The sequence below is a fragment of the Hyla sarda genome, chromosome 8, assembly GCF_029499605.1.
Source record: "Hyla sarda isolate aHylSar1 chromosome 8, aHylSar1.hap1, whole genome shotgun sequence".
NCBI classification, from domain to species: domain Eukaryota; kingdom Metazoa; phylum Chordata; class Amphibia; order Anura; family Hylidae; genus Hyla; species Hyla sarda.
In genome coordinates, this window is record NC_079196.1 from 227,770,431 (window position 1) to 227,795,969 (window position 25,539).

Consider the following 25,539-nt stretch of genomic DNA (forward strand, 5'->3'; position numbering starts at 1 on the left):
GTATCGCCGGTCATTACACACAGAGCGAGCGTGCTCTGTGCAGTAATGATAGCGGGGGTGCCCGCAGCGGAGATCCCGGGGGTCCCCAGCAGCAGGACCCCGGCGAGCTGACATCCTATCCCCTATCCTTTGGATAGGTGATAAGATGTCTAGGGGAGGAGTACCCCTTTAACGGTAGGGGCCAGTGGTGCGATTTCTGAGTGAGGCTATTGCACGAGCAGTCATATGCCTGACCCCTACATACAGAATGGCCTTGTATTCATGGTTTGACCCTGAACAATAAGGAAACGAGACATAACATCGGCCAACAGACGCGGACACAAGTGTCAACACGGACTTTGGTTCACAAAAACAGTAACGAAAAAAACAAAAAATTACTTTGTATCACTAAATAGACTTTTCGATCTTCTCCTCTCAGAAACACAATGGGGGTGGGGGGAGGGGGGGACAAAGGACAGCAGTGAGGGGTCTGGTTACTGCAAGACAGGAAAGCTGGACAATCACCAAAATGGAGACACTAAGTGCTATACGTTACTCTAGAGAAGGGTCTCAAACTGTGGCCCTCTATATGTTGCCAAAACTTCAACTCCCAGCATGCCCGGACAGCCGTTGGCTGTCCGGGCATGCTGGGAGTTGAAGTTTTGGCAACATCTAGAGGGCCAAAGTTTGAGACCACTGCTCCAGATGTTGCTCTACCACGTTACAGGACAACTGATGTCCAATGCAGGAGACCACAACAGACGGTGCGGCGCAAGGAACCTCCGGTAGGCGAGAGGAACCCTCCATATACTGCTTTTGTTTTTGCTACAATGACGTGAATAGAAGACCCGGTGACCAAGCCAAGGAGGACCACCACCACCACCACCACGACGTTGTCTCCTAAGATAAAGTTTCATGCAGGATCCACCATGGGGACCTCTGGGGGGGAAAACCGGCAGATCACCAGACAAAGGGTTAATCTCATGTCGATGCCAAATCCCGACAATAGAAAGGCTCAATCGACGTCTTGGACACTTAGGTCCGAGTCCCAAGAAGAGTCTGTGGTCCAATCACAAAATCTTAAGACTCGCCAAGAGTCCGTAGTCCGAGGTCATATACAACGCCATATACCGTGCCACAGATGCTGAAAGGTTTTTGCGATAGAGAGTAATGGCCACCAGCACCGGCTTCACGTACACGATAGCAAGGAGTGAAAGACACAACAGGAGGAGGGTTTGGCTTAGGCGGTCCGGGAGGTGGCTGGTCTTCGTAAAGACTTATTCATAGTCCTCAAGGCGGATACAAGAAGGAGAAGTCCCATAAGCCGGAGAAGCAGAGCGCGTTTTATAAGTCACCCAGGTTTTCTGTGATGAGGAGAAAGGCCCTTGGCCAGCTGAGTCTCCCCCGCTTATATACGAAAACTCTCCTCCTTCCCGTCAATGTGTTTGAGGCGCAGGTACACGTCCGTCCCGATGCCCTGAAGGGACTGAATGCAGAGAGAGCCGCCCAGGTACTCTGCATAAGCACGAGAGGTGGGGAGACCAAACCCAAACCTGGAAGAGAGAGCAGAGACAACGGTATAGAGGACAGATCAGCCTTCTTTTCTATAAGTTACATGGACTGGTCCTCGCGGGAGCTGGAATTCAGGGGCCACACTAAGTTACCCACCTCCTGATCCTTCTGCCTCACATTCTTAAAACTGAATCCCAAATACTAAACAATCCCCTCTACCCAAACTCCACATTTTATGTTCCAGGACTTTAAAAAAAAGAGTACCTTATGATCTTGTTTAATGTTATAACCCCCCCAGGTCACTGCCCCCATCATGATAAACCACCCCCGGCCTTTATTTTTATTATTTTTCAGTTTTCTACCTTGATATTGCTCTGTATTTTCTGCTCAGTCTCAGTCAGATTCACAGATTGGGAAGGGGCGTTCCCCAGCAGGCATGACATCATCTGAAGCCATACAGGGGAGAACTTCCTCCCTCATTCTGCTACACACAGCCCAGAGCAGTTCAGTGTGAGATGAGCTATGATTGGCTAAGGCTGCACCCCCCACCCCTTCAACATTTCCTGTTTTTGGACTTCTGCCAGGCCAGCAGGAGTCCGAAGTCTGTGCCAGAGATGGGGGAAAATGTGCTCTGGACAAGTAGGGAGACGCCTAGTGGCAGCTTTTTAAACGGCTAAAACATAGAATACTTAATATTTTTTTAAACAAAGTACATTAGAAATATTTTTTTTTTTTTTTACCATAAGGAGTGCAATAGCAAAAATTTGTTCCCATTTAAACATCCGTTCTACTAAAGATCAGATACCACATAGTACCTGACCACAGTCTCTGTGACTGCATCGCAGACAAGAATCCCTAGAACTAGATCATCTATTATTCACAGGTCAACAGATTTCTCCCTTTAACTCATGTTACTTGGGAGAATTCATCCTCGCACCCTCAAGATACTTGGGCTGGATTTCATACTCAAGATCATACTCGTCGTCTTCAGTGTTGACAACGCCACAATCCCAGCGCCAACACCCACAATCCCAGCGCCAACACCCACAATCCCAGCGCCAACACCCACAATCCCAGCGCCAACACCCACAATCCCAGCGCCAACACCCACAATCCCAGCGCCAACACCCACAATCCCAGCGCCAACACCCACAATCCCAGCGCCAACACCCACAATCCCAGCGCCAACACCCACAATCCCAGCGCCAACACCCACAATCCCAGCGCCAACACCCACAATCCCAGCGCCAACACACACAATCCCAGCGCCAACACACACAATCCCAGCGCCAACACACACAATCCCAGCGCCAACACACACAATCCCAGCGCCAACACACACAATCCCAGCGCCAACACAACACAATCCCAGCGCCAACACAACACAATCCCAGCGCCAACACCTACAATCCCAGCGCCAACACCTACAATCCCAGCGCCAACACCCACAATCCCAGCGCCAACACCCACAATCCCAGCGCCAACACCCACAATCCCAGCGCCAACACCCACAATCCCAGCGCCAACACCCACAATCCCAGCGCCAACACCCACAATCCCAGCGCCAACACCCACAATCCCAGCGCCAACACAACACAATCCCAGCGCCAACACCTACAATCCCAGCGCCAACACCTACAATCCCAGCGCCAACACCTACAATCCCAGCGCCAACACCTACAATCCCAGCGCCAACACCTACAATCCCAGCGCCAACACCCACAATCCCAGCGCCAACACCCACAATCCCAGCGCCAACACCCACAATCCCAGCGCCAACACCCACAATCCCAGCGCCAACACCCACAATCCCAGCGCCAACACCCACAATCCCAGCGCCAACACCCACAATCCCAGCGCCAACACCTACAATCCCAGCGCCAACACCTACAATCCCAGCGCCAACACAACACAATCCCAGCGCCAACACCTACAATCCCAGCGCCAACACCTACAATCCCAGCGCCAACACCCACAATCCCAGCGCCAACACCCACAATCCCAGCGCCAACACCCACAATCCCAGCGCCAACACCCACAATCCCAGCGCCAACACCCACAATCCCAGCGCCAACACCCACAATCCCAGCGCCAACACCCACAATCCCAGCGCCAACACCCACAATCCCAGCGCCAACACCCACAATCCCAGCGCCAACACCTACAATCCCAGCGCCAACACAACACAATCCCAGCGCCAACACCTACAATCCCAGCGCCAACACCTACAATCCCAGCGCCAACACCTACAATCCCAGCGCCAACACCCACAATCCCAGCGCCAACACCACACAATCCCAGCCCTAGATCCAACATTCATGAAGGAATGATGTTGTTACACTACTAGATTACACCAACCAGATTATGTCCTTTGATGTTTTCTATATCCATCAAGCACCAGGTCAGAATATCTGTCTATGTTGGAGGCCGAGATCCCCCACAACAAAGGTAATATGACGCCTAGAATTATTTTAAACAATTAGAGCTAAATACTGAAACATGTTCTTTTTTTCTATTAGATTTCTATTTTAGGTTGTAATCTGTTTTTGTACATTTTTATGAGAGATATTCTTTACAACACGCCCCAAGGAGATAGGCAACTGTACACTGGAGCGGTCCCATTGGCATAAGTGGGAAAGGTGTCGGGGCATGCTCTGTGACCTGTTACAGAGCTCCTATTGTCTTCTCTCATCTCTATCTACCAGTGTCACCTCTTACTCTAATGCTGTACAGATCACTTTCCAGCCTCCTCCTCCTTATCATCACAGACACTCGAGATGAGTGAAGTTACAGTGATTCCATTCGTCACGAACTTCTCGGCTCGGTGGTCGCTGACTTTATCCTGCATAAATTAGTTCAGCTTTCAGGTGCTCCGGTGGACTGGAGACTCTTTCCTAGGACTGTATCCACCTTTCCCAGCCACCGGAGCACCTGAAAGCCAAACTAATTTATGCAGGATAAAGTCAGCAATCGCCGAGCCGCGAAGTTCGTGACGAATCGAATCACTGTAAATTCGCTCATCTCTAACAGACACAAGAAGTCTCAGCTTCATTTTAGGTCTAGTGGCCCAAATTAAAACATTTTACAATGCAATTTAGGATTTTAAAATCTAAATATTAAAATTGGTAAACAAATGGTTTAAATTTCCCTTAAAGGGTCACACTCATTAAAATAAATTTTTGCTATTGCACTCCTTATGGTAAATAAAAAATATTTCTAATCTACTTTTGTTAAAAAAAAAAAAAAAAAAAAAAAAAAAAAGAAGTTTTCTGAGCACATTTTCCCCATCTCATATACAGACTTAGGACCGAAGCCCAAACACAGGAAGTGCAGCCTGGAGTGCTGAGGGGGGGTGTCCAGCCTCATCCAATCATAGCTCCTCTCACACTTAAGTGCCACATGCTGTTGGTTGAACACCCCCCCCCCCTCAGGAATCCAGGCTGCACTTCCTGTGTTTGGACTTCGGTCCTAAGTCTGTGTATGACAGTGGTGTCTTCAACCTACGGACCTCCAGATGTTGCAAAACTTGAACTCCCAGCATGCCTGGACAGCCAAACACCTGTCTACCTCCTCCAGAGGATCTACACTGATCATGAAAAGGTAAATCAAGGCTTTCCTTTTGCAAAACCAACTCCCAGCATGCCCAGACAGCCAAACACCTGTCTACCTCCTCCAGAGGATCTACACTGATCATGAAAGGTAAATCAAGGCTTCCCTTTTGCAAAACCAACTCCCAGCAAGCCCAGACAGCCAAACGTTTGTCTACCTCCTCCAGAGGATCTACACTGATCATGAAAAGGTAAATCAAGGCTTCCCTTTTGCAAAACCAACTCCCAGCATGCCCGGACAGCCAAACACCTGTCTACCTCCTCCAGAGGATCTACACTGATCATGAAAAGGTAAATCAAGGCTTCCCTTTTGCAAAACCAACTCCCAGCAAGCCCAGACAGCCAAACGTTTGTCTGCCTCCTCCAGAGGATCTACACTGATCATGAAAAGGTAAATCAAGGCTTCCCTTTTGCAAAACCAACTCCCAGCATGCCCGGACAGCCGTTGGCTGTCCGGGCATGCTGGGAGTTGTTGTTTTGAAACATCTGGAGGTCCACAGGTTGGAGACCACTGGTGTATGAGATGGGGCGAAATGTGCTCTTGAGCTTTTTTTTAAGCACAAATAAAACAAAGACAACTTTATTTTTTTTAACCAAATTAGAAATCTTTTTTATTTACCATAAGGAGTGAAGTAGCAAAAACATTTTTAATGAGCGTGCCCATATAATTACTCTTACCCATGCATGGGTCCAGACTGCCCGCTGTTTACCATGTCAACCATATTCCCAAAAATGGGGTTGATCCTGGGATCCTGTGTGCTGGTCTCTGCGGTGGTGAAATGGTAATTCATGACCCTCTCAAGGTGGTCGTGAGGGATGCCCCCGCCTCGGTCAGAGATCCTGCAGGGAATAGACACAAAGACTCAAGACTTTTTAACCCCTTAAGGACCAGGCCAATTTTATTTTTGCGTTTTCGGTTTTTCCTCCTCGCCTTCTAAAATCCATAACTCCTTTATATTTCCATCTACGGACCTATATAAGGGCTTGTTTTTTGCGTGACCAATTGTACTTTGTAATGAAACCTCTCATTTTACCATAAAATGTACGGCGAACCCCCAAAAATTTTTTTTAGGGAGGAAATTTTTATGAAAACCACAATTTTGCACATTTTGGAGGGTTTTGTTTTCACACTGTACACTTTACGGTAAAAATGACATGTGTTTATTCTGTGGGTCAATACGATTAACCTGATACTCTTGGCGAGAGTAATCTAAGATCAGTAATCTAAAATCGCCCTATTTTGACCACCTATAACTTTTTCAATTTTCCGTATATAGGGCGGTATGAGGGCTCATTGTTAGCACAGTCATCTGCACTTTTTATCAATACCACATTTGCATATATAAAACTTTTAGATCATTTTTTAGAAAAATTTTTTTTTTATTATAAAATGTGACAAAAAAAAGCTGTATTTTTGGACTTTTTTTTTTTTTTTTTTTTTTTTACAGTTACGCCGTTCACCATACGGGATCATTAACATTATATTTTGATAGTATGGACATTTACACATGCGGCGATATCAAATATGTTTATTTAAAAAATTTACGCTTTTTGGGGGTAAAATGGGAATAACTGACAATTTAAATTTTTATTGGGGGAGGGGGGATTTTTCACTTTTTTTACTTTTATTTTTACATTCAATTTTTTTTTTTTTTAAACACTTTTTATGTCCCCATAGGGGACTATCTATAGCAATCATTTGATTGCTAATACTGTTCAGTGCTATACATAGGACACAGCACTGATCAGTGTTATCGGTCATCTTCTGCTCTGGTCTGCTCGATCTCAGATCAGAGCAGAAGACGCCGGGAGACGGCCGGAGCCAGGTGAGGGGACCTCCGGCCGCCATGCTGGATGATCGGATACCCGCGGCAGCGCTGCGAGCGATCTGATCATCCATTCAAAGTACCGCACTGCCGCAGATGCCGTGATCTGTATTGATCACGGCATCTGAGGAATTAATGGCGGCTATCCGGGTGATCGCGGATGTCGGCCATTACCGGCAGGTCCCCGGCTGCTGGTAGCAGCCAGAACCTGCCGTGTATGATGTGAGCACGTCCCGACGCTTGCGGTCATACACAGGACTTAAATGTACGTCCTGGTGCGGGAAGTCCTGCCAAACCTGGACATACATTTACGTCCGTGGTCGTTAAGGGGTTAAAATAAAACCACAAAAATTACGACAACACGATCGTCACGCCTTACCGTATAATCAGGTCGATGTCGTTGTTGGCGATGGTGATTGAGATGTCGGGGACATTGTAGGGAGTATCAATGTGACTCTCCATGGTCGCCCTGACAGTAAAAGATTATAATAAATAAATAAAAAATAATAAAAAACACATTGATAAAACATAAAGCAAAACACCACATACCGCATAGAGTTCTTCAGCAGTTCTGGGAGGATATAATCCAGGGGCATCGGGATGAAGGGGAATCGGGCAGCCACGTGACCATTAATACGCACCCGCGGAGCGTTCCCGTACTTGTGTTCACAGAGGCGCCTGAAAGAGACAAAGGAGCAATAAATTATCAAGAAACAGCGAGAAATTCTACAGGAGAAGCAAAGAAACAATCGATCTTACCGCGCAAAATCCACCCACTTCTCTATTATCCTCTTGGGTGACAAACGGGTGCAGATTATACCAACGAAATCCGACTGTTCAGTGTATAAAAGGAATAAAAACATTGAGGGAGATTTATCAAAACCTGTGCTGAGGAAAAGTTGCACATTTGCCCATAGCAACCAATCAGATTGCATCTTTCATTTTGCAGAGGCCTTGGTAAAAATGAAAGAAGCGATCTGATTGGTTGCTATGGGCAACTGGACAACTTTTCCTCTGCACAGGTTTTGATAAATCTCCCTCATTGTGCTCATCATAAAGTTATATCCTGTATTATACTGCAGAGCTGTACTCACTATTCTGCTGGTGAGGTCACTGTGTACATACATTACTTATCCTGTACTGATCCTGAGTTATATCCTGTATTATACTCCAGAGCTGTACTCACTATTCTGCTGGTGAGGTCACTGTGTACATACATTACATTACTTATCCTGTACTGATCCTGAGTTATATCCTGTATTATACTCCAGAGCTGTACTCACTATTCTGCTGGTGAGGTCACTGTGTACATACATTACATTACATATCCTGTACTGATCCTGAGTTATATCCTGTATTATACTCCAGAGCTGTACTCACTATTCTGCTGGTGGGGTCACTATGTACATACATTACATTACATATCCTGTACTGATCCTGAGTTATATCCTGTATTATACTCCAGAGCTGTACTCACTATTCTGCTGGTGAGGTCACTGTGTACATACATTACATTACTTATCCTGTACTGATCCTGAGTTATATCCTGTATTATACTCCAGAGCTGTACTCACTATTCTGCTGGTGAAGTCACTGTGTACATACATTACATTACTTATCCTGTACTGATCCTGAGTTATATCCTGTATTATACTCCAGAGCTGTACTCACTATTCTGCTGGTGAGGTCACTGTGTACATACATTACATTACTTATCCTGTACTGATCCTGAGTTATATATCAGACAGGAGGCTCATATCTTATGCATTAATCTTTCTTTATTAATGCCCATAGCAGAACCTTTATAACTTCTTTTAATAAAGTTCAAACAAAGAATTTCAATCAAAAAACTACAACTCCCAGCAGTCCTAGTAATCCTGTAAGCCACGCCCAGGCTGGTGGCCCCTATATAATGGACTGCCCCAGGATGATCCTCCTCTTTCTTTCTGCTCATGGCAGCATACATACAGATAAGTCTCATGTAATATACTGTGTAACGTTGTATACTTGATATTTTGTACAGATACCCTAAGGTATCTTCTGTCCTATACACATATATATATTGTAATAGATATATTTATATATATATATATATATATATATATATATATATATAGTTCACTTTCCATTATTTCTTACTCTATACTTTCTTTCCCCTTCCTGTGTTGGGGTTATGTAGGCACCGGAGCCGTCCCTCCGGTTCTAATATCGCTGAATATTTCTCTTCTCTCCCTGTCAACCCCCCCCCCCCATCCCTTCACCCGCTCGGCGCCATTTTACCTCTGCGCCCTTTTTTCTTCCTTCCTCCTCCTTCTTCCCGCGCTCTTCGCGCGCGCGGGCGGGCAGGGGGGGCGGGTCCTCCTTCTTCCTTTCTTCGCACGTCTTTCGCTCCTGCTGACGTATGCAGCGGGCGTTTCTGCGACGTCCTATCAGCTCCAGGGAGGTAGTCTCGCGAGACTTCATCCCTGGGGACTGGAGCTTATCGGTTTCTCCTCACACCGCAGCGCCAGTTACAGCGCGGACGGCGTAGAGGAAGGAGCCTGTAAGCAGTGGAGAGAGGGAATTTATTCCACTCTCCTAATTAGTGTTAGCCTTTGTAGTTATATATCCTTATAGTTATATATAGATATATTTATACCTACTTGTAAGACTCTCAACCATTTACCTCAGAAATACTGTATATTATATATACTCATATTAAGTTAACCCCTTCATGGCTGAGGAACCTACAGATGCCCCCCTCAGAGGGGAGGTCTTCTCTACAGACTCAGCACAGTTTATGAGTGCAAGCCAGATTCAGGCCCTCATTAATCAGTCGGTCCAGGCAGCTCTGGCCTCAGTCACTGTGACCACTAAAGCCCAACAACCAGTGACTTTTCTACCGCTACCTTCGCAGGGTAGCGAACCGCCAATTAAGAAAGGGAAAGCGTCCCATAAACGCAAACATTCCATGGCGGCACATGACTCCCCGGCAGGGGAAGACAACAATATGCTCCAGGCAGCTCCAACCACGAGCTACCAACCCCAGCATCCCTCAGACACCACTCGACCCCTGGGCCCCAGGGAGATACATGTGAAGGGGCATAGATCCGCTAGACGGGCTAAACCCGACTCATTTGTCGACACCTCAGATGAGGACTCGTCGGATAATTCCAACGAGTCGGACCACTCCGAGTCTGAATCTTTTCATGATGATGCTGGGGACACGGCGATCACCACAGACGCCAACCCTGCAACGCAGGGCGAGGTCCTCCTAGATGCTCTAGGCGAACCATTCTTCCACCCAGACGGCATCTCTCATCCCCGTTCTGGTGAATGGACCCCCTTGCCTCACGTATCTAAATACGTAGAATCATGGGCACGTAAGTCCCTGGATAGGACTAGCCGAAATAAACTGAGAGCAGAGTGCCCTAGGCCCTTCATTCCTAGAAAGGCAGTAGCTACCCCAGAGGTAGACCCAATTCTAACTAAATATTTATTAAAATCTGGGAAATTCCCTAAGAAAGGGATTGAGAGGTCCTTTAAGTCAATACAGGACCGCATTCTAGACCTAATGGGTCCCCTCACGAAGATTTTGAACCTATCGGAGCAAGCAGCTGCAACTGATCAGCCTGTGGACCTCCAACAATTGCGAGGGTGGGCACAGAGAGCGGTCTGCCTAGCTGGCAGCGCTAATACTACTTGCTCCATAGAGAGGCGCCGATCAATATTGATGCGCCTGGATCCTCAATTGTCCCACCTGGCAGAATCTGAGCCTGGCCCCTCAGCAGAAGGCATGCTGTTTGGGGATTCCTTAATTAAGGACATTAACAAATTTGTAGGGCTTTTTACAAGCTTAGACAAAGCCCAGACGTCATTAAAAAAATCGGGGACCAATAAGGTTTTCCCTAAGGCCGGCAGAGGTAGAGGCCGATCTGCCGGCCGCACCCCATCCTATAGGCCACAGGGCAGAGCCCCTTCTCAGTTTCAATACGCGCAGGCTCCATCCTATCCCATGCCTGTGGCGCAACCAGCGCCCTTCTTTCCACCCCGGGGCAGACCCTGGCGCGGCCGCGGCGGACGTGGTTACCCTCGATCCAGACCTCCTACCGGTGAGTACACCTTTCACTCCTCTTGCTCATATTCCTGTGGGGGGGCGCCTGAGGTATTTTATCCACGCTTGGTCTGCGATTACGGCAGACGCGTGGATTCTACAGACAGTAGCGGGATTTCTCATAGACCTCCAGTCACTACCGGTTCTAAATGTTATCCCCCCCCCCTATTCGATTTGCAAACCAAAACGTTACCCTCATAGACAAGGAGTTGCGAGACCTCCTAGCCAAGCAGGCGGTCATGGAGGTGGAACCCTCCTCTCCGGGCTTCGTAAGCAACCTCTTTTTAGTAAAAAAGAAAGGGGGTGGTTATCGTCCTGTGATCAACCTCCGGGACTTGAACCAACATGTCAAGTATCGACATTTCAAAATGGAGGGCATTCACTTCCTTCGGGATCTTCTTCAGCCGGGAGACTGGCTTGTGAAAATAGACTTGAAGGACGCCTACCTCACCGTCCCGATTCACAGGGAATCACAACACCTACTTCGATTCCTCTGGAGGGACCGAATGTGGCAGTTTACTTGCCTTCCATTCGGTCTATCCTCCGCCCCGTGGTGTTTCACAAAACTCATGAAACCCGTGGTGGCGTCTTTAAGGAGCCGAGGTGTTCGTCTGATCATTTATCTAGACGATCTCCTCATCATGGCTTATTCCAAATCTCAAGCATATCTCCACATGACATGGACGATGTCATTGTTACAAGGGCTGGGATTCATAATCAACCTAGAGAAATCTATTCTACTCCCAGCCCAAGAGATGGAGTTCTTGGGATTTCTGGTGGACACCAATCAGGCCGTCCTCCGTCTTCCCAAGTCAAAACTTACCCTAATCCGCAAAGAGATCAGGGCAGTCCTACGAAAGGGTTGTTTATCCTTACGTGCGCTAGCGCGTCTGGTGGGTCTCCTAGCGGCTTCTATCCAGGCCATCTTCCCGGCCCCGCTTCACTACAGGGCCCTACAGAGGCTCAAGATCATGCATCTGAGACAGGGTCTCAGATATGCGGACGAGGTTCCCCTCTGCCCGGAGACCACCGAGGAATTACGATGGTGGCTTCGTCATGCCGTAGAGTGGAACGGCAAGACCATTTTCAATTCCAGTCCGGACGTTATCATAGAGTCGGACGCGAGTCGACGGGGTTGGGGTGCCCGGTACGGAAGCTCCTCCACAGGAGGGACATGGTCCGCATCCGAAGCCACTCTTCACATCAATGCATTGGAACTCTTAGCGGCGTTTTTTGCCGTCAGGAGTCTCATACCACACGCGTCCAATTGCTGTGTATTACTGCGCATGGACAATGTGGCAGCGGTGCAATACGTCAACCGCTTAGGGGGCACCAAATCGAGAGTCCTGGCAAACGTCGCGAAGGACTTCTGGCACTTCTACCTAGCCCGCGAAATAATCCCGATCGCGGAGTATATCCCCGGGGTCTCCAATATGGTTGCCGACTGGAATTCCCGCTATCTGCTCGATTCCAGCGATTGGCGACTGGATCGTTCCATTTTTCTTCAGCTGAGGCTACTTTGGGGTCCGTTCCACTTGGATCTATTCGCCTCGCGCCTCAATCGCCAGCTACCCCACTTTTTCAGCTGGAGGCCAGACCCGGAGGCGTACGCGGTGGACGCGTTCCGCCAAATCTGGCCGAAAGGCACGCATTATGCGTTTCCCCCCTTCCGGTTGATTTCCAGGGTCCTCTTACAAATAGCGAACTCGAATACGACGGTGGTGCTGATCACCCCCTGGTGGCCGACACAACCGTGGTTTCCCCTCCTTCTGGGGATGTCGGTGGATTATCCCAGATTGATTCCCCACTTTCCACAGCTACTCACCAATCCGACCAAGGGTCTTCACCCCCTAGTTCTGGAGGGCAACCTGCCTCTCCTGGCGTGGTTGGTTTCGGGATCCCAGATGCAGATAGCGACCTTTCAAAGTCAGCTAGGGATCTCCTCGCCTTGGCCTGGGCCCCCGGGACTAGATCGGCATATCGATCAGCCTGGAGACTCTGGGTGCGTTGGTGTGATCAACGACAGGTTGATCCCGTACAGGCACCTGTATCAGTAGTGGTGAATTACTTGGCTGATTCGTTTGAATCCGGCAAGTCCTATAGCTCCATTAACGTCTATCGGTCGGCTATCTCAGCCTACCACTGCCCGGTAGATTCCTTGCCGGTTGGTAAACACCCGCTGGTGTGTAGACTTTTGAGAGGCGTAAAGTTTCAACGACCTCCGCGGCCCAGGTACCAAACCACCTGGGATGTTTCCAAGGTTCTTGACATGTTTTCCACCTGGGAAGACAACATCGATCTTTCCCTAAAATTGTTGTCCTTTAAACTAACGGTGCTCTTGTGCTTGGTGTCCGTCAAAAGGGTGTCGGACGTGAAGGCCCTAGACATTTCTAGGCGACAATTTTCGCCTCAGGGAGTTAGTTTTTCGGTGGTCCGTAGGACCAAGACCGGTATTCATTCGGTCTTCTACCCGTTTTTTCCGGATCATCCGCGGCTTTGTGTTGTCCGTTGCCTACAGGCCTACGAATCGCAGACTGCCGCCTTGCGTTCCTTTAATTCTCCCCAACTTCTTGTCTCTTACGTTAAACCGCATCTCCCGGTTTCGTCAGCCACGCTGGCACGTTGGGTGCGTTCCGCCATGGCACTGGCAGGCATAGACGTTTCCCTGTTTGGTGCTCATTCCACCAGGGGAGCAATGGCTACTAAGGTAGTCTCTTCAGGGGGCTCCCTTTCCGACCTTTTGATGGCGGCAGATTGGTCTTCTGAGACCACTTTTCGCCATTTCTACTTCAGGCCGGAGGAACATATTTCCATGTCGGTCTTATGACAGTTTACGTATCTTATGTATTGATGTATCATTATGAACTGTTAGCTTTGAACTTGCATAAGATATGAGCCTCCTGTCTGATATATAAATCTAGATTTTCCTAGCTTGTGACGGAAAATATTAGTTATATGAAGACAGGAGGCGAGTATCTTCCCTCCCGACCCAACCCTGTGATGGATGTCTTTATCTCTTCCCAGGTTACTGAAAAACGGAGACGTGTCCGTGTTGGTGATTGACCTGGTCGAGCAGTTGACGTTTGTCTTCATCCCCTGTTGGGATGACGTTCCTCCGATACCATCCCCGTTGGGATGGATCCGTTGGTGATGTTCCAGATCTGAAGTCGGAGTATGCGGGCCGGCTGGCCGAAGACTCGTGTGGCGGTGCGGTTCTCCGGATGGCTATCGTGCTTCCAGTGTTGCTGAGGTTGTCGCATCAAGAAAGAGGAGGATCATCCTGGGGCAGTCCATTATATAGGGGCCACCAGCCTGGGCGTGGCTTACAGGATTACTAGGACTGCTGGAAGTTGTAGTTTTTTGATTGAAATTCTTTGTTTGAACTTTATTAAAAGAAGTTATAAAGGTTCTGCTATGGGCATTAATAAAGAAAGATTAATGCATAAGATACTCGCCTCCTGTCTTCATATAACTAATATTTTCCGTCACAAGCTAGGAAAATCTAGATTTATATCCTGTATTATACTCCAGAGCTGTACTCACTATTCTGCTGGTGAGGTCACTGTGTACATACATTACATTACTTATCCTGTACTGATCCTGAGTTATATCTTGTATTATACTCCAGAGCTGTACTCACTATTCTGCTGGTGAGGTCAATGTGTACATACATTACATTACTTATCCTGTACTGATCCTGAGTTATATCCTGTATTATACTCCAGAGCTGTACTCACTATTCTGCTGGTGAGGTCACTGTGTACATTACATTACTTATCCTGTACTGATCCTGAGTTATATCCTGTATTATATCCCAGAGCTGTACTCACTATTCTGCTGGTGAGGTCACTGTGTACATACATTACTTATACTGTACTGATCCTGAGTTATATCCTGTATTCTACTCCAGAGCTGTACTCACTATTCTGCTGGTGAGGTCACTGTGTACATACATTACATTACTTATCCTGTACTGATCCTGAGTTATATCCTGTATTATACCCCAGAGCTGTACTCACTATTCTGCTGGTGAGATCACTGTGTACATACATTACATTACTTATCCTGTACTGATCCTGAGTTATATCCTGTATTATACTCCAGAGCTGTACTCACTATTCTGCTGGTGAGGTCACTGTGTACATACATTACATTACTTATCCTGTACTGATCCTGAGTTATATCCTGTATTATACTCCAGAGCTGTACTCCCTATTCTGCTGGTGAGGTCACTGTGTACATACATTACATTACTTATCCTGTACTGATCCTGAGTTATATCCTATATTATACTCCAGAGCTGTACTCACTATTCTGCTGGTGAGGTCACTGTGTACATACATTACATTACTTATCCTGTACTGATCCTGAGTTATATCCTGTATTATACTCGAGAGCAGCACTCACTATTCTGCTGGTGGGGTCATTATGTACATACCCGATCCTCGTGCAGGGACAGGTGGTGAGTCGCCAGCATCCGTATACCCAGTCGTGATGTTAGTGTTTTGTCCAGGAAGTATCGGATCACTTTCTCATCCTGTGTGAGGTTATGAAGTTGGTGACGGATGATTTGGCGCTGTGTCTCCTCCTCACACATAAGTTTCTCTCCCCTCCCACATATCCTTGGTACTCCATCTATTTCCATCTTTCTTGAGAGTACCCTGTAATCTCCATGCCCATCCCCCCGCCCCTGGACTGCCATTTAGTGCCGAGCACAAATATTCGTAATGCTAATTTTTATTACAAATATCGGCACTTTGAGATTTCGCTAATATTTAGAATATAGTGTTGTATATTTGTAATGACGAATACTTTTATTTTTGTTTTTTTTCCCCACATGCGAATATTTATGTAAATTTTCCATGCACATGAAAAAAGTGTGAACGAGCATAGCGAATATGCGGATTTCGCAAACATAGGACGAATAATCGTCAATATATATTCGTGAAATATCGCTAACTCTAATATGGCCGCTGCTGCTCATCACTACTGCCATTACCCCATATAACCGCCATTACCTGGATATGCTTGCGGCTCTCCCTTAACCCTTCGGCCAGCTGGGTCACCACGTCCTTGTGGTCGTCGAGCAGCTGCCGGAGAAGCTTGCAGTACTGGCTCTCCACCTCGTGGTCTGTGATCTGCGTAGAAAACAAAAGAAATATTTGGCGCTGCACGGGAGGGATGACCGGATGAGGGCGGCGGGGCCCGTGACTTACCGGAGGGAACTCACTCAGCTTCTGGAAGGCACGGATATAAAGCTCATGCTGAAAGAGAAGGAGATGGGTGAGAAACCTGCAGGGGCCCAGACGAGGGGGGTGGATACATTCGAGAAGCGTTACCTACCACGTGGAGGATGGTCGGGTTACAGCCGATGATGAACGGGAGGCTGCGGAAACCTTTAATGCGATGAGCGATGCGGACAGGGAGCTCCTTGTGGAGATATCGGGCACTTTTCTGTGAAGGAGGAGGAGCCATGACTACTGACCTTTATATAACACAAGTCCCCTATACAAGGATTATCCAAGATGGATCTTACCAGGATGTGGCTGCCATCCTGAGAGCGGCCCGAATAAAGCATCGTGGTGGGGGTGAGACGTACTGAGGGCTGAAGAGAGACACAGGTCAGAATATTGTGGAACAACTCCACCTAGTGGCCAAGTACAGGACTGCAGAATACTGGCTGCATATATAATTGGCTATTTCACAGATGGGCATGATGGGAGATGGTGGTGGGGGGGGGGGGGGGGGGGGGGGGACACACAGGTTGGGAAATATTCAAAGAAGATATTCTTTACCTTAAAAGGGGTACTCCACTGCCCCATAATTCGGAAACATTTTGTTCCGAACGCTGGGTGCCAGCGGCAGGGGTGATGCTGTCACAACCACGCCCCTCATGATGTCACACCAGGCCCCCTCAATGAAAGTCTATGGGAGGGGGTGTGGCGGCCGTCAGGACTCCGCCCCCGTGTGACGTCACGCCCGTCCCTTCAATGCAAGTCTATGAGAGGGGGCGTGACGGCCGCCACGCTCCCTCCCATAGACTTGCATTGAGGGGACGGGTGTGAGGTCCCACAGGGGCAGAGTCCTGACGTCACGGACTTCCGTTCCAGGAGTCGCGACTCAGACCCTCCAGCGGTTCCGGTGAGAACACAGGTGGGTGCCGAATCCAATAATGCGGGAGTCCCCAGCGGCGGGACCCCCGCGATCAGACATCTTATCCCCTATCCTTTGGATAGGGGATAAGATGTCTAGGGTGGGAGTACCCCTTTAATGGTGGCCCGTCCCTGGGTAACGCATCCCCCACATGAATCCATATTAGGGTGCACGCACACCATGTCTTTGCTATACAGTTCCCATATACGGTTTCAAGTTAAAAACCGTACGGAACCGTATAGAAAACTGTATGCATTGACTTAACATTGTAAACCGTCAACGCATCATCCGGTTTAGTCCGTTTTGCATCCTATACGGTTTTGTCTGTTTTTTTTTTACCCGTACCCAAAACCGTAGCCTACCACGTTTTTTGGTCCGGGTGAAAATCTGTATACATTTTTTTTATTTTTTATGTAACATGGGAGTCAATGGGAACCGTACAGAACTGTATGTGCTTCCGGTTTTTGACTTTGCACAGTTTTCTTTAATTGGAATTTCAATCAAACAAGTGAAACTTTATTCAAAATGGAATGAAAAGTTAAAAACATATAAGTTTTTTTTCTTAAAAAAACTGATGCAACTGGACATCATTTTTCAAACTGTATAAGGTTTTTGACTGTATACAGGTTGAAGGTTGTCCACACGTTTTGATACAGTTTAGTCCGGTTTTGAGGAATCCGTTTTCATCTAAAACCTGATACGGGAACATGGTATGCATGCGCCCTTAGATGGAGGAGCTGGTGCCCGGCCCCGTACCTTCTCCGCCGCCTGGTCAATGCCGGATTGGTTGTAGAAGGAGGTGACGGTCTTGGACCTCTCTCTGGCCAGCTCCACATGATTGTGATCTGTGGCGGAGGTGGAGCGGGCTCGCAGCAATATGGAGGTAGACAGACGTAGAGGTGGATTCAGTGCCACCCGCGCCACCAGCTCCAACATGTTCTTCCGCAGCATCCTGAAGGCTCCTGCAGTAAAGGCCGCGTCAGGGGAGGCGGAAAACAAAACGAAAGTGAAACTAAAGAGAGGACACTCACCTGGATCCTGGAGACTGAGTGGTCCGAGAGCAGCCGCGATACTTCACCACCTGTGCAAAGACATGGAGGGGACGCGAGATGGGGTGACCAACCGGAAATTAAAAAAAACAACAGATTTAATTCAGCCAATATTGTACCAATCCCGTCTCATACTCTAGTCACAACCAAATCAGCTAATATCTACAATGTACATAGCTCTAAATATACACGTTCTAGTATTGTGCAACAAAATCGCCCTGGTGTCATAATGACATACCTAAGGGGACACATACAATCCTGTAAACCACAGGGGGAACTCCGATAAATCAAATACTACTCATATTGGACAAAAGGGTTCAAACATCACCGGATATAAAATTCAAACAATAACTTTATTATAAATACAAGTCTAAAAGACATATAGGACGCAGTATGGAAGAGAACTGTAATAGTCACCAATACAAAAAATGGGGCTTGCTACATATCAGTAACCAATGGCTATCCTCTGTGTCAGGCGCATATATACCTGAAATAATATCACTAAACAGATGTAACTGGCACCAGAGACGCCGTCATATATATATTTGTCCTTGTAGTAAAGTAATTTGGTGCCACTGAGAATCTATAATAATAAAAGTGTCTGCGCCAAACAATGTAGATTATACCATATCGGAGGTTCCCGGATATATAAATCCACTACACTACATATCTCTAGTCACCAAAATACCCGTAACAAAGAATACAGCAGAGTAAATGTAGATGTGATCAGGATACACAGCACGAGGAAGAATTGTAAACTGATCAATCTCACCCATGTGGGATAGAAACCAGAAACCCCGACCCCTACGATCGTTACGGTTTCCCTGTCTCAAGAGGTGCGGAGCCAGAAGGGGGGGCAGAGCGCAGGCGAACCCAAAGGGGGGGGGGGGCAGAACACAGGCGAACCCAGAAAGGGGGGGGGGGGCAGAACGCAGGCGGACCCCGACAGCAGGGGGGGGGGGGGGGCAGAACGCAGGCGGACCCAGAAGGGGGGGGGGGGCAGAACACAAGCGGACCCAGAAAGGGGGGGCGGAGCCAGAAGGGGGGGCAGAGCGCAGGCGAACCCAAAGGGGGGGGGGGGGCAGAACACAGGCGAACCCAGAAAGGGGGGGGGGGCAGAACGCAGGCGGACCCCGACAGCAGGGGGGGGGGGCAGAACGCAGGCGGACCCAGAAGGGGGGGGGGGGCAGAACACAAGCGGACCCAGAAAGGGGGGGCGGAGCCAAAGGGGGGGGCAGAACGCAGGCAAACCCAGAAGGGGGGGGGGGGGGGGGGACACCCAGAAGGGGGGGGGGCAGAACGCAGGCGGACCCAGAAAGGGGGGGGGAGCAGAACGCAGGCAGACCCAGAAGGGGGGTGGGGCGGAGTAGACCTGGGCAGACCGAGAAGGGGGGGGGGGGGGAGAAGCGCAGGCAGACCCAGAAGGGGGGGGGGGGGGGGGAGGACAGGCAGACCCAGAAGGGGGGGGGGGAGAAGCGCAGGCAGACCCAGAAGGGGGGGGGGAGAAGCGCAGGCAGACCCAGAAGGGGGGGGGGGAGGACAGGCAGACCCAGAAGGGGGGGGGGGGAGAAGCGCAGGCAGACCCAGAAGGGGGGGGGGGGGAGAAGCGCAGGCAGACCCAGAAGGGGGGGGGGGGGGAGAAGCGCAGGTGGTCAATGACAATGTGAACGGGCCCTAATGTGCAACTAGTAATGGTGGAGATTTAAAAATCACCCATTGAAATTAATGGGATCTGTTCATTTCAGTTTCGCAGACGCCTCAATCTGAGGAACGGAAATGAAGACCGCTGATGTGAACGCGGCCAGAGACGAAACGCAGAATCAGTTCAGGACAATGATAATAAAAAGGGGAGGTCATGTGACTACAAAGAGTATACAGGACCTTACCTTAAACCGGCCGCTCAGGTCACAGGAAGAAAGGACACAGGACCTTTATCCATCTGTAGGAGAGAACAGTGATGAGACGGACGGAGAGCAAGGACAATGGATCTGGTGACTGGACATAGGTGGGTAGTAATCTCCTAAAAATCCTAAAGTAATCGCTAACCCTGAAATCAGCGGGGTCAGATAAAGCAACAACCGGAAGCTAAAAGAGGTCAAAACCTGTTAAATATTAACAGTCAGCAAAGGGGAACCTGCACCAAAATGTCCTATAAACCCTATATGGCCGAAATGTCCCACTAAGGTCGCACAATGAAGTTATCTGGGGATCAACGAGTCAGGTCTGCCCTATGGATCATATACATTGTATGGGACAAAGCTGGGAAAGACCTGACCAATCAGATTCCAACAGAAGATTGTGAAATCCCAGAGACAACCCTTTATACAGAGCAGTGTTACCAACCAGGGGGCCTCCAGCTGTTGTAGCAAAACTACAACTGTCATTACTCTTATTAAAGCATGTCTCAGTAACAGCCACTAAATCTACATTCTGAGATAATTTTGCAACAGCTGAAGGCGCCCTGTATGGGAAATACTGGTCTAGTTCTTACGACTTTATACTTGTAGTTTTGCAACAGCTGGAGGCATCCTGGTTGGGAAACAGCAAGTATAAAAGTCGTAAGAACTAGACCAGTGTTTCCCAATACAGGGCACCTCCAGCTGTTGCAAAACTATAACCCCCAGCATGCCTGGACAGCCGAAGGCTGTCCAGGCATGCTGGGAGTTGTAGTTTTGCAACAGCTGGAGGCATCCTGGTTGGGAAACAGCAATATACAGACTAGGGCTCCAAACTGTGACCCTCCAGCTGTTGCAAAACTACAACTTCCAGGATGCCCGAATAGCCAACAGCATAATGGGAGTTATAGTTGAGGAATATCATGAGGTCCAAAGTTTGGCGACCACACATCCTATTACAATAAATACCGTACTGATGTGCTAAATCCTACCCAACAATGTGTTTACCACTTTATACTTGATGTTTCCCAACCAGGATGCCTCCAGCTGTGTCAAAACTACAACTATCATTACTCTTATTAAAGCATGTCTCAGTAACAGCCGCTAAATCTACATTCTGAGATAATTTTGCAACAGCTGGAGGCGTCCTGTATGGGAAACACTGGTGTAGTTCTTACGACTTTATACTTGCTGTTTCCCAACCAGGATGCCTCCAGCTGTGTCAAAACTACAACTGTCATTCCTCTTATTAAACCATGTCTCAGTAACAGCCACTAAATCTACATTCTGAGATAATTTACCAATAGCTTGGGGCGCCCTGTATGGGAAACAGCAAGTATAAAGTCGGAAGAACTAGACCAGTGTTTCCCAATACAGGGTGCCTCCAGCTGTTGCAAAACTACAACTCCCAGCATGCCTGGACAGCCGAAGGCTGTCCAGGCATTCTGAGAGTTGTAGTTTTGCAACAGCTGGAGGCATCCTGGTTGGAAAACAGTAATATAAAGACTAGGTCTCCAAACTGTGAACCTCCAGCTGTTGCAAAACTACAACTCCCAGGATGCCCGAACAGCCAACAGCATAATGGGAGTTATAGTTGAGGAATATCTGGAGGTCCATAGTTTGGCGCCCACACATCCTATTACAATATATACCGTACTGATGTGCTAAATCCTACCCAACAATGTGTTTCATTGCAGACCCCCAGTAACATGTTCTACCCCTATACACTGGGGGAGGTCGCTGCCCAGTACCAGCCGCTCGCTCAAAGTCGCACCGATGTTTGTCCTCCTGGGTCACAGCTGCTTCCAGGAACAGGACGGAACGCTCAAGGTTACAGGCGAACGTTACGAAACCCATCGGACCGGTTCCCGGGGGATCAGGATATATATATATTAACCATCACCCTACCCCAATGGTGCCCCCCATACTCACCCCTCTGCTGTGGAACCCCATAAGATGGCGGTGAAGAGCGTTGACGGTGACACCTGCGGAGAGGAGAGTAAACAGTCAGGGAGGTGACACCACGTGGACAGAGCACACAAGGGGTTAACAACCCTCCCGGCGAGTCCTTACAGGACGTGTACAGACGGCGAGGAGTGAGGCCGCCCCACGGCTGGAACATACCGTCCCCGGGTGAACTCGGCACATGGGGGCGGTGCAGCAGCCCAGGATAGATCAGCGCCCCCGCCTGCCCCCCCCTCGGATTACAGTAAACATCACAGGCCCCCGGTGAGGAAAGGGTTACAGTCCCGGGAATGCTGGGTATGTGCAAACATGTGACCACCCGGGACCCAGCAGGAGAGTGAAGCAATAATGTCCAGGTCTTCTCCTCCAGTCACTGCGCTCACTCTTCTGCTGCTCCCGGACACATCTCTAGCTGCAGACTATTACACAACCACAGGTTAGAGCAGCGTTTTCCCCAACCAGGGTGCCTCCAGCTGTTGCAAAACCATCTCCCAGGCTGTCCGGTCATGCTGGGAGTTGTAGTTTCACAAAGCTGTAGGTACCCTGGGTGGGAAACACTTTGTGTAGAGCAGTGCCCGGACAGCCGCATGCTGGGAGTTGTAGTTTTGCAACAGCTGGAGGCACCCTGGTTGGGAAACACTGGGTTAGAGAATTAGATGAACCAGTCATATAAATGGAAGGCTCTCAGGGAGTGGTCACACTCAGGACATGCTGGGAGTTGTAGTTTTGCAACAGGCGTAGAGCAGCAGGTTGGAGAATAGGATGCTCTAGTACAGTAGTCTTCAACCTGCGGACCTCCAGATGTTGCAAAACTACAACTCCCAGTTGGCTGTTGGCTGTCCGGGCATGCTGGGAGTTGTAGTTTTGCGACATCTGGAGGTCCATCGGTTGAAGACCATTGCTCTAGTACAATGCACTAAAGACTGTAAGAGACATGCTGGGAGTTGTAGTTTTGTAACAGTTTGGGAAACAAAGGTTAGAGCAGTGTTTCCCAAGCAGGATGCCTCCAGCTGTTGCGAAACTGCAACTCCAAGCATGCCCGGACAGCGCTGGGAGTTGTAGTTTTGCAACAGCTGGAGGCACCCTGGTTGGGAAACACTGGGTTAGATGAACCAGTAATATAAATGAAAGGCTCTCAGGGAGTTGTCAGTCTCCAATTTTTTTTTTATTTTTTTTTAAAGATCAGGTGACAGGAGGCTAAATGTTGCCAGGACATGCTGGGAGTTGTAGTTTTGCTACAGCTGTAGAGCCACGGGTTGGAGAATAGTATGCACCTGTAAAAATGCACTAAAGGCTGTGAGGACATGCTGGGAGTTGTAGTCTTGCAAAAACTGGAGAACCCCAGGTTGGGGAATAGAATGCACTGAAGGCTGTCCGGGCATGCTGGGACTTGTAGTTTTGCAACAGCTGGAGGTACCCTGGTTGGGAAACACTGCTCTACACTAAGTGTCCTTTAAAGGGGTACTCCAACATTCTGTACATTTTGTTCAGAACGCTCAGAGCCGGAGGCAGTGATCATGATGTCACGCCCCCTTGTGATGTCATGCCCACGCCCCCTTGTGATGTCATGCCCACGCCCCCCTTGTGATGTCATGCCCACGCCCCCCTTGTGATGTCATGCCCACGCCCCCCTCCATTCATGTCTATGGGAGGGGGGAGTGTTGGCCGGTAGGCACCATCCCATAGACATGAATGGAGGGGGCGTGGCATGATGCCAAGAGGGGTGTGGCTGTGACATCACGACTGCTACCGTTTAGTTTAGAATGCCAGGTGCTGCGGGGGGGCCCGGCGATCAAACATTATGCCCTATTTTTTGGCTAGGGGATAAAATGTCTAGCAGCGGAGTACCCCTTTACGGTTAAGGCTACAAGGCCAAAATATTTTTTTGCATCGTGCTGTTGCAAGACTAGGCATGATGGGAAATGTAGTTTTGCAATAGTTGTCTGACAAGGCATGACGGGAGTTGTAGTATTTGTGTGGTAGCTGTTCGGGAATGCTGGGAGTTGTAGTGTTACAGGTGATGGCTGTCCAGGCAATGCTGGGATTTGTAGTTTTGCAAATGATGGCTTCCGGGGAATGCTGGGAGTTGTAGTTTTGCATGTGTTGGCTGTCCGGGCAATGCTGGGAGTTGTAGTTTTACAGGTGATGGCTGTCCGGGCAATGCTGGGAGTTGTAGTTTTACAGGTGATGGCTGTCGGGACAATGCTGGGAGTTGTAGTTTTGCATGTGATGGCTGTCCGGGCAATGCTGGGAGTTGTAGTTTTACAGGTGATGGCTGTCGGGGCAATGCTGGGAGTTGTAGTTTTGCATGTGATGGCTGTCCGGGCAATGCTGGGAGTTGTAGTTTTACAGGTGATGGCTGTCCGGGCAATGCTGGGAGTTGTAGTTTTACAGGTGTTGGCTGTCCGGGCAATGCTGGGAGTTGTAGTTTTACAGGTGATGGCTGTCGGGACAATGCTGGGAGTTGTAGTTTTACAGGTGATGGCTGTCGGGACAATGCTGGGAGTTGTAGTTTTACAGGTGATGGCTGTCGGGACAATGCTGGGAGTTGTAGTTTTACAGGTGATGGCTGTCGGGACAATGCTGGGAGTTGTAGTTTTACAGGTGATGGCTGTCCGGGCAATGCTGGGAGTTGTAGTTATGTAACCACTAGAGAACACTGGTGTAGACTTGAGGATGGTTGAAAAAACCTACAACTCACATCTTGCACTGCCAGAGCATGCTGGGAGTTGTAGTTTGATCACAGCTGGAGGAGCAGTAAACATATACACAAAGCATCCTCCTGTACACCCCTATATACACATACACAGCAGCATCCCCTCCTCCAGTATATACCCGGGCTCCCCCCTCACACACACGACCCCCGGAGACACACACCTCTGTTCTGTGCCGCCCCCCGGATCTGCTCCTTCTCCTCCGGCCTCAGGCTCCAGCGTGCGGCGTCCACACAGAGGCTGACGGCACCGAGCACACTACAAGTCCCGGCATGCAGCGCGGCCAGTACGTCACACAGCGTCAGGGCTACGGGGTGGGGCCGCGAGGCACGACGGGAGAGTGCGCTGACGTAAAAGCGGCGGCCATCTTACCGGAGCCCGGAATGCTGTGCTGTGTGTAGTCACCATAGGGAGGAGTCACCATGGCAACTGTACATGAAAGCCATTTATCCCAATGGACACGTTGTGCGCAGTACATAATGCGATCAGCCTCTAGACAGTCAGGGAGCGGGTGTCCAGCCGGCAATGTCCGGAGTCCGGAGAGCCCCACATTATAGACATGAGAAGTGGACAGTACAGGGCTCTGAGCACTGGATGGCGCTGTTGTATTAGCATTGTACATGGCTGGACGCTGGATGCTTGTTTCATATACAATAGTCCCTCAAGTTACAATATTAATTGGTTCTGGGAGGACCATTGTATGTTGAAACCATTGTATGTTGAGACCAGAACTCTATGGAAACCT

At 48.9% G+C, this 25,539-nt stretch overlaps 2 protein-coding genes across 6 annotated transcripts in view; one reads left to right on the top strand and one right to left on the bottom strand.

The window, feature by feature from the left end:
- Positions 1-638: 638 nt before the first annotated feature.
- BCKDK (branched chain keto acid dehydrogenase kinase) lies at positions 639-25,063 on the bottom strand. 3 transcript variants are annotated; one of them, XM_056533824.1, is made up of 15 exons: positions 24,958-25,063; positions 22,048-22,100; positions 20,107-20,159; positions 18,203-18,252; positions 17,928-18,123; positions 16,555-16,623; positions 16,362-16,472; positions 16,235-16,282; positions 16,037-16,156; positions 15,457-15,555; positions 7,685-7,758; positions 7,475-7,603; positions 7,305-7,394; positions 5,778-5,939; positions 639-1,532 (listed from the first exon to the last, which is right to left on the bottom strand). In XM_056533824.1, the coding sequence occupies exons 5-15, from the start codon at positions 18,120-18,122 to the stop codon at positions 1,388-1,390; spliced, it is 1,242 nt and encodes a 413-aa protein (XP_056389799.1). In that variant the 5' UTR covers position 18,123; positions 18,203-18,252; positions 20,107-20,159; positions 22,048-22,100; positions 24,958-25,063; the 3' UTR covers positions 639-1,387. The 3 variants fall into 3 exon arrangements, with proteins under 3 accessions (XP_056389799.1, XP_056389797.1, XP_056389798.1); XM_056533822.1 differs by having other exon boundaries at positions 17,928-18,133; XM_056533823.1 differs by lacking the exon at positions 24,958-25,063 and adding an exon at positions 22,189-22,260 and having other exon boundaries at positions 17,928-18,133.
- LOC130283978 (zinc-binding protein A33-like) overlaps positions 22,248-25,539 on the top strand; it is a 112,673-nt gene continuing 109,381 nt past the window's right edge. For all 3 annotated transcript variants that reach the window (XM_056533816.1, XM_056533821.1, XM_056533819.1), the window contains exon 1: positions 22,248-22,344. The gene's annotated coding sequence lies outside the window, so the exon portion shown is untranslated. The remainder of the gene's footprint in view (positions 22,345-25,539) is intronic.

What these genes read in the sequence shown, in the direction of transcription:
- BCKDK (XM_056533824.1), bottom strand. Translation starts at nt 18,122, where the DNA reads ATGCTGCGGAAGAACATGTTGGAGCTGGTGGCGCGGGTGGCACTGAAT. An exon ending in CTGCTGAAGAACTCTATGCG is followed by an intron (nt 7,395 to 7,474) that starts GTATGTGGTGTT and finishes TTTTACTGTCAG; the next exon opens with GGCGACCATGGAGAGTCACA. An exon ending in GACATCGACCTGATTATACG is followed by an intron (nt 5,940 to 7,304) that starts GTAAGGCGTGAC and finishes TATTCCCTGCAG; the next exon opens with GATCTCTGACCGAGGCGGGG.